Source organism: Palaemon carinicauda, chromosome 1 (genome assembly GCF_036898095.1).
Source record: "Palaemon carinicauda isolate YSFRI2023 chromosome 1, ASM3689809v2, whole genome shotgun sequence".
NCBI lineage: Eukaryota > Metazoa > Arthropoda > Malacostraca > Decapoda > Palaemonidae > Palaemon > Palaemon carinicauda.
Genome location: NC_090725.1, coordinates 302,833,802 through 302,846,301, shown reverse-complemented (window position 1 = coordinate 302,846,301; position 12,500 = coordinate 302,833,802). Strand labels below are relative to the sequence as shown.

Sequence of the window (12,500 nt, the reverse complement as noted above, 5' to 3'; positions counted from 1 at the left end):
TAATAATAAGGGAGTTATGTGATCCGAAAATTGAGGTTGACGACGGTCTATGCATGGTTGATCAGCTGGTTTGAATGTAAACAATGCAAGCGAAGTGAGCCACGGTAGAGCAAAAACCATTTGAAGTTTTAAAAAATATCCCCGAAATAATGACCCACGTGGCTGGCGAGTGCAGCTCTTTATGTACTGCTCGCCAGTACATAGGAACAGTGATGATTTTTTGTTCTTTGCGAGAGCAAAGTGAGCCACGGCGGAGCAAAAACCATTAGGGCTCGGCCAGACCAAGCGCGGCTAGCGACGAGGTTAGCGGCAAGAGGTCATGGCGGCAAATGCTCTTGCCGCTAACCTCGCCGCTAGCCGCGCTTGGTCTGGTCGGGCCCGTAAAGAGACTATTTTAGCTAAAGTTAATAGTGTGTTCTCCTTTAATTCAGTCGTAACATTCATGTTTTTTTTTTCTTCACCAAGTTAAATACTTGGTTCACAACCTGGTTGTTTGACATGGGGGGACCAGATCACGGAAGAACAGTTGATTAGCCCCTGAAATAAACGTCAAATTTGGACGGGGCACGTTATTTACTACACGAAAACACTATTTTCGAGGACCCATCAGATAACCTCAAAATACAAATGCCTGTACATATCAGACACCTATATTAAGGAAGCCATGACAGTCACCGTCCAATATCATGGATGAATAATCCATTATCCAAGTTTCCAAAATCGCAGTTAATTGGATAATATTATCTAAACAGAATTCGGCACCATTACAGTATCACAGTTCAAAACGAAAATAATAAATAACTATAATAAACCGGGTATAACAACACAATGGGGTAAAGGAAATCACTAAAAAATTTCACCAAGATTTACCAGCAATTACCGGCAACTATCTTTAGTCTAGATGGCAGGGCGGAGGATTTACTACAAGCATGTTACGGTAATAACTGCGCCAGATTTTCTTTACCAACTTATCGTACGGACAATTCAAAATTATCGTTTTTCCACAAAAATTATCGGAAAATATATCGTATGCATGTGAAAAATTATCTCGGCCATTTGTAATTGAGTAGAGGGTGATGGAAATACGCACGGTACCAATACAATTAACCTACCTATATCAATAATCTCAAAACACAATTATCTACATATCTTAAGGGAAATTATCACTTTACATTTTCATTATTTTCAATTGGAAACATTTCATCTTGAAAAAAAATGCTTTTTAATCATCTGAAAATACACAAATGCCAGAATTATCGCATAAAATGTACGATAGTTGAATCTAGTCTAGTACATCGTACCAGAGGCTGTTTAATAGTACATGTACACAAATTATAGTACGAATGGCAGTAAATTTTAGGCTACAGCGGTTGCAGCCTAAAATTGACTTTTCCTGTTACTCCCTAGTGTTTGCAAAAATATACTATGTCATTTCTACATTTTTAATTACATAATAAGGAAATTTACAGTCTGTAAGATTTATAACTTTAAGACATCCAAACCTGTGTTGGCAGCTTTCATTCTATTCACGTGGTTTTTTAGAGCTCAAACATCTCTCTATCACCTCGCTTTCCAGAATCAGTCTTATGTGGAATGAATGGCGAGGGGACAATTTCTTCAGCGTAAGAAAGACTGCTATGGCTTCCAAAATGTTGATGTGGAAGGTCTTGAATAGAGAGGACCAAGTCCCTTGGACTTTCCGTTGGTGAGAGTGACCTCCCCATCCTTCCTTTGATGCGTCCATGTGGATGATGACTGAAGGTAGAGGTGGTTGCCGAAGCACCGACCTTTTTAGGTTCTTGGCCTTCGACCATGGCTTGAGAAGTGATCGTAATCGAGTCAGTATCGGTCTTCTTAGATCTCTTCGAGCGTTTGATACGTATCTTCTCCAGACTCCTGATGCATCCTTTAACTGTGCTCTTAGCACCGGGTCTGTCACTGATGCAAACTGAAGGGAGCCCAACATTCTCTCCTGTTGGCATCTTGATATCCTGTTGGATTTCAGTAGTCTCTTGACAGATCCCGCTATCTCTCTCCTCTTCTTTGATGGAATGGAGAGGCGGTGTAAGTTCCAATGTATTCCAAGCCATTGAAACTCCTGAGCTGGAGATAGTCGAGACTTTTTGACGTTGATCTTGAATCCCAGATGTTCCAGGAACTGGATCACTTTCTTGGATGCTTGCATGCATTCCGTCTCGGATGCTGCCCACACCAGCCAATCGTCCAGGTAGGCTACCACCTGGACACCTTCTAGGCGTAGTTGTTGAACGACTGCATCTGCAAGCTTTGTAAAGATCCTTGGGGCTATATTCAGTCCGAAGAGCATGACTCTGAAGACGTACTTCTTCTTCTGTAGCCTGAATCCTAGGTAGGAGGAGAGTTGGCGATTGATTGGAATATGCCAATAGGCATCTGCCATGTCTATGGAGACTGTGTACGCCCGTTTTGGCAGCAGGGTCCTTATGTGTTAAGGGTCAGCATCCTGAACTTGTAGTTCTCTATGAACTTGTTGAGTGGCGACAAGTCCAGAATGACTCTGAGTTTGTCTGAGTCCTTCTTGGGAACACAAAACAGCCTTCCTTGGAATTTGATGGACTTTGCCCTCCTTATCACCCTTTTGCTCAAGAGTCTTCCAGAACGGGGGTGGAGTGTTGGAAGAATTGAGGAAATGATGGTGGAGCTGTCTTCCAGCTCCAACCTAGTCCGTTCTTGATCAGGCTGTGGGCCCAGGGATCGAAGGTCCAACGATCCCGAATTGATTGGAGTCTTCCTCCTACCGGAAGCATCTCATTGCTTCTGTTGTCCGGAGGACTTGCCTCATTGACCGCGCCCTCCCCTACCCCCTCTTCCTCTTGAGGGGCGTCTAGAGGAACCTCTATTAGAACCTCTACCTTTAGGGCGGAAGGTAGTGGTCTGCCTCTCATAGGCGGGAGTAAAGTCTGGTGACTGGGTCACCATCTGCTGGGGTACCATCTGGTAGGTGGGTTGGGGTTGTGCCACCATCTGGGGCACCGCGGTCATAGGAAGTTGTTGTTGTCTCGCGGGGCCAGAGGGCAGCCTTGGCCTCTTTGTCTTCCTTTTCGGTTGGGGACCCTCATCCAGGGAAGACTTCCTCTTAGCCGACATACCCCACTTTTGGAGAAGATTTCTGTTCTCCGTGGCAGCCTTGTCGACTATTTCCTTTACCACTTCACTCGGGAAGAGGTCCTTTCCCCAGAATTCCCTACATGCCCTTCTGGCCCTAACAAAACCATATAGGTCCTTGACCAGTGTTGCCAAGTGTGACTTGGCCACAACCATGAACATGTCTGGGGATCTTTGGTCACTTGCCATTGCCTCCAGGGTAGTCTGGAGGGACAGAGATGCGGAAAGCCTTTCTTTTGTCTCTTGCTCTCTACGCAAGAGAAATTTAGACAATTTAGGGAGGTTCTCGCTGAACTGGCGTCCAGCAATATCTGCCTCCAACTTCCCGACTGAGAAGGTAAGATGTATTTCCTTCCAGTCCTTGTGATCTGTAGGCAGAGCTAGGGATAAGGGTCTATACTCCTCAAGTGTAGGACAAGGTTTCCCAGCTTCTACTGCCTTCAACACTGCCTTGAATCCTTTTTCCGCAAAGGGAAAGGCCAGTGTAGCTGGGGCAAGAAAAGAAGGGTGTTTCTTACTCAGGGCTGGCACTTTAGAGTTATGAAGCCCCTGTCTTTCAAACTGCTAGCCTTTAAAACCTGAGCTTTTCCATGGTCAAGAACTATGACCTCTTTCGGCTCTGTCTCCTCCTTAGACACAGGTTCCGCCTTCAGACGGACGAAGCAGTCTGGATAAGACTCAAAGCTGGGCCAAAAGTCGAGATCTTCGATAAGGACGGCTCCCAGCTTCTCTGAAATAAATATTTTCCCATTTGTGATAGGAATGTACTCTGCATGCCTCCAAGGGTTTACTTCAGAACATGAGGGAAGATCCTTCACGTTGAGTCTCTTGTGAGACCCACGGGACGCTGCGAGATGATGTATCTCCTTCCTCAATGCAGCTTCCCTTTCTTCACTCTGCTTCTGAAATTTCTCCATCATTGACATGAAGGTAGGCAAGGTCTTCCCCATTTCATCAGATGGAGGAGCAGAGGACGTAGAGAGCACTGGTTCTGGGGCTGGAACCGACAAAACGGACACCAATTCGACTTCATCCTCTTCCGTTTCAGGAGCCAAGGTAGACTCCTCTTCCTGACCTTCCGCAAGAAGGTCCTTCTCGGTGTCTTCTGACACCTCTGACATCCTCTCATCTAGATGGATGTCCTTCATCGCATCCGAGACATCCATATCTACGGAAATCTGGACGCAAGGGATCTCAGGGTGAGGCTGTGGTATGACGGCATCTGCAGATGCCTTAGGGAACAGATAGGCCCGCATCCGCTCATTCGGAAGGTAAGGCCCTGTGGCGTTCTTCTGGAAGCCACGGACCCATCTACGCAGCTTACTCCGTGCTGCATCCCTTGACTCCATTGTCTTGGGGTCATCAAAGGCCTCAGTAACCAAGGCTTTGCACACATTACATACCTGGGGGTCCCAATATTTGAGAGTTCCCTTGGTGATGGAACAGAGGGAGTGCGCCCTGCCACTCCACGTGGCCGCAGAAGTCTTTGCTCCTGACGTTGCAGAAGACTCACAGGCACTTAGGGTGGTCCTCCTGTAAAGAGAGGAAAACAGAATGAGTATATGGTAGTTCATCTCACTTGATAAACTATATAAATATTATCAATTATATTTTGCATTTTATTGCATATAGCTTAGGATAGGCAAGCTGGAAATGAATTAGGAAAGACACATACATGTGTTTCCTGTCCAGCCAACTGCTGTGACCTCCCTCAAAATTAAAGCCTAGGGGTATCCTATTCAGGAGGCCCATTGGAAGAGTTCTACCCTGTAAGGATAGATAAGTGCAACTTAACACTGACTTCCCAAAGGTTTAATAATGAGGGTTATTTGTAACTGATCATTTATCAGTGTAAGGAAAGAAATTTCCTTTCCTTATATAGAATGGTCTCAACAATAGACTGCGCATGGACGCACAGAGTATGTTGGAAATTTACTACTGTATACTTTATACTATAGTTTTCTGTTTGTAGTATGATCTATGCTGCAAATATACTGGCTACTGTATAGTCATATACTGTAGTTCAAGCCGACATGTTGCCGGCAAGGCTAGCACCTGGGGCACAGTTCAGCCGGCGCATTGCCGGCTGGGATGATGGCCAGCAGGCCGCCGGTTGCCGGCGGCTAGCCGGCCACCGGCAAGTCGCCGGCTCTCGGTGCACTAGTCCAGCCAGCATCTTGCCGGTCAGGGTAGTGGCCGGCAGTCTGAACCCGGCCGGCCCTTGCCGGCCAAGTCAGTTGTGCCGGCGGATCGTTGGCTGCCGGCATCTTGCCAGCTAGGATAGTGGCCGGCAGCTGCCGGTTAGGTTAATACCCGGCGGCACTAGCCGATAGAGAGAGAGAAAGCAAGGAGTGAAGGATGATGTAAGAGCTCTGTCTTACTACCTTCCTCCAGAATGAGGGTTCAAATGGAAGGGGAGAATATATAGTTCAGGCTTCCACCCATCCACAACCACTGCCGGTCTCTGCCAGCCATAGGTTTGTGAATGGCACTCCAAGAGAGGACTGAAGAACACTCTACAGTAAAGAGATCTTCTGCCAGCAGCCGGCCCAGCCGGCACAGCTCTCCCAGAGCCTTGCGTCTATAAGGGAAAGCTGAGCGACTAGGCCACTACAAACGGAAGCCCAAGCCGGCCCTTCAACCAGCCGGCAAGCGGTGAGATTGTAAGACGACGGACAAAGGGTTGCGATGGCTATGCCATCACTAAAGGACAGAGGGGGAAGGGAAAAGAGTCCTGTAAGAGGTGTGGAAGGAGCCGGCAGGGATGCCGGTCCTACCACACCTTAAAGAAACTGTTTCAGTATCGCATCATCCTAGGCGGCAGGGGAATATCTATTCTCCAGCCTAGGGTCTGCCAATACAGTTAAGGGGCTGGCAGCAATCTTGCCGCCACCCCTAAACAAGAGAGAAACAGAGTTCCAGTGCCGGCACCATCCTAGGTGGTAGAAGAAATTCTATTCTTCACTCTAGGGTCTGCAAGCACAGGACTAGTCTACTAGACCACAGGGAGAAGGTGGCAATATCATATAACCCCTTCAGGTGTGGTCTAGGGAGGTCTAGCCTCCTATGCTGGCAGCGTAATCCGACAGGGGAATGACTATTCACCCTGCCGGCCAGCTGCCAGCACAAGACTATCTACTCTGAGGTTCTGACCGAAACCCAAAACCTGCCATCTGCGGTTAAGGGAAGGAACAGAAAACCCTAGCTTAGTCCTGCCTGAATTACAACTCGAGACACGACCAACTAGGGTTGTAGCTTAAGGCTACACTCAGAGGGAAGGAGGGATTACCCTTAATTCTCCACTGGAGATGAGTATCGCTTTATATAATAATTCTAGGAGATATCTATCTCCGCCTGAATTGATAAAACGATACACGAGGGTAACCAGGGCACATGTACGAAAGTATACTAAAGCCACTAGGCTAGTAGCCCAGTGGCAGCGAGAATCGACTACCTAAATCACCGAAACTCTCTTATATACTATCTTAGAAGAGGAAATTTTATATGCAATCAACATATCTCACATGTATAAATTGCGTAAATAGCTTCATTTAAATTTAATAACACTAGGAATGTCTATTATATCATGCATGAAAGTAAACTGAAACGCCTAGGCTAGGAAGCCTAGCATAAGCAAGGTTTGGTTACCTAAATCGCCGAAACTATAAAGAATACTATCGGCATAATATAATTAACTCCTAGCAATGAAGACTAAATAGCTAACTTTATCTATGCTATTTATACCGGGAAAGTCGTTCTGGCTAACTAAATAACTCATGCGTTACGAATGACAGCGCCCATGATGCCTCCGGTTCAGGCAACAGCTCTTCCATTTAGTTAATTTACTTTGATTTAATTTCACTGTGAGGCAAGAGCTAGAATTATACAATGTAAAGATCAAATACTCAACTTTCCCGAGGCAGAAGAGGCTGGAGATTGCATGATAAATCCAAAATAATCCAATGTAACGAGAGAGCAACCGGGAAAATCACCGAGCGAGATCGCTACAGATAAAGGAATAAACATGGCGGCGACGATGGCGCCATCTAGATACTCAAATAGTAACGGAGGAAGGGTACTTTGATAACGGCTCCCCTTCTATTTTTGCCACTTTCCCCCTCGAAGCGAAAACGCTATTCGGGGTGAAGATTGCTATGTGTCGTATCAAGATATACGTCCCCTGATATTATGCGATATCCTTAAAGGAAACTTTAAGGATATTCGCGCCAGGAGTTAGAATTCTGGAGACCTTAAGGTAAATTCTCTGGGAATATCACTGTAGTCAAATATACCCTAGGAAGCTACTTAAAGGAACCTTCCATCAGGACGACATGGCCTGAGCCCAAAAAAAGCACAGTAAGAAAAGGCCCCACACCAACCAATTTAAGCAAGGAAATATACACAATTTACGAAGAAGGATGATGATGAATACGTATACTTTTATGATATTTAAATTCTGTTCAATAAAACTATAACCACTAAGTTTTATAGGATTTAACTATAGCCCAATCCTCTAAATTTGACAAATACATGTTTTGATAAATTCTTATCCCATTTGATAACAATGTTTCAAGTGTGGCAAACCTTCTCCTTCTTAGAATGGGTTCGAAATTCATGATAGATTATTTGTACATTTTCTATTTAACATTTTTTGAGGTCATATACGAAGTACAACCATAGATTATAAAATAGAAAAGTGCAGAGTTAATTGTGGTGATTGCTATACAAATTTTAATTATTATAACTATTTGATCTCATGTCTATAATCCTATAAAGATTGATGATATAATAATCGTAAAGCCAATGGCAGTTTATATATTATAGCATTGGCCTTGCATACAGCTATAGTCTTAGAAACACGTAAAATACATGGCTTGACCAACTGCAAAACGGGAAGCCCCTAAATCTAGAACATTACAGAGTTGAATTAGCCCAGTGGGTGAAAAGGATAATAGGAAACGAAGCTCAATCATCACCACCACTCCTTAAAGTTTAGAAATATAAATCATATCTTCGAAATTAAAATGGAGAAATAAAAAAAAAGTACAAGATAGTACCATAACAAGCTGTAAAATTCGAGAACACTATCATTATAACACCTCTTGATGCTCGGCCTAATTTTCATTACAGTATTGAGCAATATCTAGAAAATAATTATTTGCAAGAATAGCAACCTGCATTATTAATAGCAAACGATATATTATGACCTCGTGTATATGAAATTATAACGTTAACTAGCTAAATATCCCATCATTTTTTTTTTTTTTTTTAAATTTTAAAAAGTTGTGTTGGTTTTGTAAGCCCTATTCAATTACATTGGAGGTAGGCTACATAAAAAAAAAATCAAATCCAGACTTTGAAAATTGAAAAAAATTCAAGTCCATGAATTACAAATTAAACACAATTAGAGGTTATTAAAATTCAGCTGTAACTGCCAGGCGCAATATATCACACCATGATAATCGCTAGTATTTAATGAGTCTTGGCATATTACGAGACATAATTCCGTTGTTTTCAAAACTTTACGATGAAATTTAAGTGCTTGAAAAATATATAGCCTATATATGACAATTATTTTAACATATCGCATACTATACTTTTATGTATATATATACCAATAACACACACATACACACACACACACATATATATATATATATATATATATATATATATATATATATATATATATATATATGTGTGTGTGTGTGTATGTATGTATATATAATATATATATAGATATATATATATATATATATATATATATATATATATATATATATATATATATATATATATATACATACATATATATATATATATATATATATATATATATATATACATACATATATATATATATACATATATATATATATATGTGTGTGTGTGTGTGTGTGTGTATATATATATTATAATTTTATGTCTAAACCAACAAAAATCTTCCAAATGGTCAATTCATTGGTCATTTATACTATTCCTAAAATTATAAGTTATTTTAATTACGCATCTTCCTTTGATAATAGTCAAACCTCACAAATAACACATTTTGCATGAAACACTCCTTGAAAGTCATCCACTTTTAAATTTTCCCAGTTATTAAAATCAAAACATTTCGACTTACCCCTAATATATGAGTGGCACTTGAGGACGAGGATGGGCCTGGAGTGATTGTTGATGAGGGTGAGTGCATCCGGGGTGCTGCTCCTCGAGGCCACCCCAGATTCGGCCTCGTGCAACTCCTCGGCTAAGGTGGGGCCCGAACGCAGAGCCAGGATGCTGGCCGTGCTGAACGCTGTCAAGGAGAAAGGATGAGCAAGATGTATAATGGTATTTTTATTTAGTGAAACAAATCTAGAGAAGAAAAAACAGGTGTTAAACCTGATGTGGAGGAAAAGACAAAACAGTATGTGAAGATAATCTTTGGAGGCGCCGTTGCAAAGTACAGTAATGTTAATATAATAATAATAAGAATAGGGAAGTGGGGAATATGGGGAAAGGAAGAGTACCCCTGGATATAATCCAGTAAATAGCTCAAAGGCAGGTACTCGGTATGGGAAAGATTAAGGAAATAGGGAGAAAGAGAAGTACAGGAGAAGAATAAAAGAGAGGGGCAGACCCTCTTGCGATATTAGGGAATTAGTATTATTATTAGATACAGTACCGTTGCAAAGGTTATGCCTCACCCCGAACCTATCTACCTACCTACCTAGAAACAGGAAATAGAAAACTATAATATTTATAAATTCAAATGCTCTTACGGAGTAACAAACTTATAAGAATAAAGAAAATACTCAAATAATATGATTAGGTAAGTTTTTTATTTCGAAAATTTACAGAAATAAGATATACGCCATACAATTTATCAATGCAAATGCTCTTAAGCGAGGCTGACACTTGCACGAATTTGTGGCACGCATTGTCACGACTGGAGTCATGAACTGGCGTGAACTTGTCGTGAACTGGCATGAAGTGTTTGTAAACCCGTCGTGACGAGAATTTTGAAATGTTAAAAATTTTGGTCACAACAAAATTTTGTGACCGGGTCGTGACCTATGCGCGAACTGTTCGTGAACTTGTCGGGACGATGCAGGAAGTGCGCAAACTATGCGTGAACTCGTCGTGCCAGTTCGTGTCAATGTGGACAGGTTAGCTGTGATTCTGAGGTAATTTTTGTTTTTTTTTACCTTCCAGTTCGTGCCACAAAATGTTACGACCTGCCACGACAAATTCGTGGCAAAAAGTCATGCAAGTGTCAGGGTACCCTTACAGAATCACAGCTGACCTGTCCACATTGACACGAACTGGCACGACGAGTTCACGAGGAATTCACGCATAGTTTGCGCACTTCCCGCATCGTCCCGACGAGTTCACGAACAGTTCGCGTATAGTTCACGATCCGGTCACGAAATCTTGTCGTGACCAAAATTTTGAACATTTCAAAATTCTCGTCACGACATGCCACGATGTCACGACGAGTTTACGAACTACGAACACTTCACGCCAGTTCACGACGAGTTCACGCCAGTTCACGACTTGAGTCCTGACAATGCGTGCCACAAATTCGTGCAAGTGTCAGCCTGGCTTAACAGAATAAACAAAAACAAATAAGATTAGTTAAGTTTTTTTATTTATAATATTTGCAGAAATAAGATAACATTGCAATTCATCAATGCAAATGCCATTACAGAGTTAAAAACTTATAAGAATAAAGAAAAAAACTGTATAATAAGATTAGTAAAGTTTTTTATTATTTCTAAAATTTGCAGCAGAATAAAAATACAATACCCTATACAATTCATCAATGGAAATGCCCTTACAGAGTCGCAAACTTTTAAGAATAAATAAAAAAAAAATAATAAATAAGAATAGTTATCCTTTTATTTATAAAATTTGTAGAAGAAAAATAAGATACTGTATAAAATTCATCAATGGAAATGCCCTTACAGAGTCGCAAACTTATCATAATATATAAGAAAAATTAATGTATAAGAATATTTGTCTTTTTATTTCTTAAATCTGCAGTAGAATAAAAATGAAAAACGCTATACAATTCATTAATGCAAATGTTCTTACAGAATCGTAGTCTTAACAGAATAAAGATTAAACTCAAATGATATTATCAGTCAAGTTTTTTATTTATAAAATTTGCGGAAGAAAAATAAAATCCTCTATGCAATCCATCTTGTTCGCAATACTAGGCATACAGTTAATTCTAATAATCAGGCCTTGCCCATCACGAGGTTCAATACTACACAGTATTCTAGAAGTTTTATTCCAGCTATGACCAAGTTGTGGAATGATCTTCCTAATCGGGTAGTTGGATCAGTAGAACTTAAGAAGTTCAAACTTGCAGCAAATGTTTTTATGATGAACAGGCTGAAATAAGTCTTTTTTTTAGTTTATATATGAAATATCTATTTTGATGTCACTTTTTCAAAATATTTTATCAATTGTTAATTATTTCTCATATCGTTTATTTATTTCCTTTCCTCACTGGGCTAATTTTTCCTGTTGGAACCCTTGGGCTTATAACATCTTGCTTTTCCAACTAGGGTTTTGGCTTAGCTAATAATAATAATAATAATAATAATAATAATAATAATAATAATAATAATAATGATAATGATAATAATAATAATAATAATAATAATAATATTTATAATAATAATGGCCTAGAGAGTCGTAATCTTATTACAATAATGAAAACCCTCAAATAATTAGATTATTTAAGTTTTCAATTATAAACTCAGCAGTAGAAGAAAAATAAGGCCGTGTCTTTTTAATACATTAGAAAATGGACATATTTCATTTATATGCATTTCCTCATATATGTTATCGTTAAATTCTATAGAAGCCTAATGGTACTCGTTAACATGGAAGTAACTATAGTGGCATTTTTACAGGACAAACGAAAGTCGTTGTTTCAGATAAGGGGAGAAGCCAAGATTATTATTACTATTATGAATTGCCAAGCTACAACCCTAGTTGGAAAAGCATGATGCTATAAGCCCAGGGGCCCCAACAGGGAATATAGCCCAGTGAGGAAAGGAAACAAGTAAAAATAAAATATTTTAAGAACAGTAACAACATTAAAATAAATATTTCCTATATAAACTATGGAAGCTTTAACAAAACAACAGGAACGAGAAATTAGATAGAATAGTGTGCATGAGTGAACCCTCAAGCAAGAGAACTCTAACCCAAGATAATGGAAGACCATGGTACAGAGGCTATGGCACTACCCAAGACTAGAGAACAATGGTTTGATTTTGGAGTCTCCTTCTCCTAGAAGAGCTGCTTACCATAGCTAAAGAGTCTCTTCTACCTTTACCAAGAGGAAAGTAGCCACTAAA

The 12,500-nt window shown here is 40.6% G+C and overlaps 1 protein-coding gene across 3 annotated transcripts in view; it reads right to left on the bottom strand.

The window, feature by feature from the left end:
• Window positions 1-12,500, bottom strand: part of Aplip1 (JNK-interacting protein Aplip1) — a 437,635-nt gene that overhangs the window by 70,044 nt on the left and 355,091 nt on the right. For all 3 annotated transcript variants that reach the window (XM_068393055.1, XM_068393039.1, XM_068393047.1), the window contains exon 3: window positions 9,269-9,439. In XM_068393055.1, the coding sequence (XP_068249156.1) occupies window positions 9,269-9,439 (171 nt within the window). The remainder of the gene's footprint in view (window positions 1-9,268; window positions 9,440-12,500) is intronic.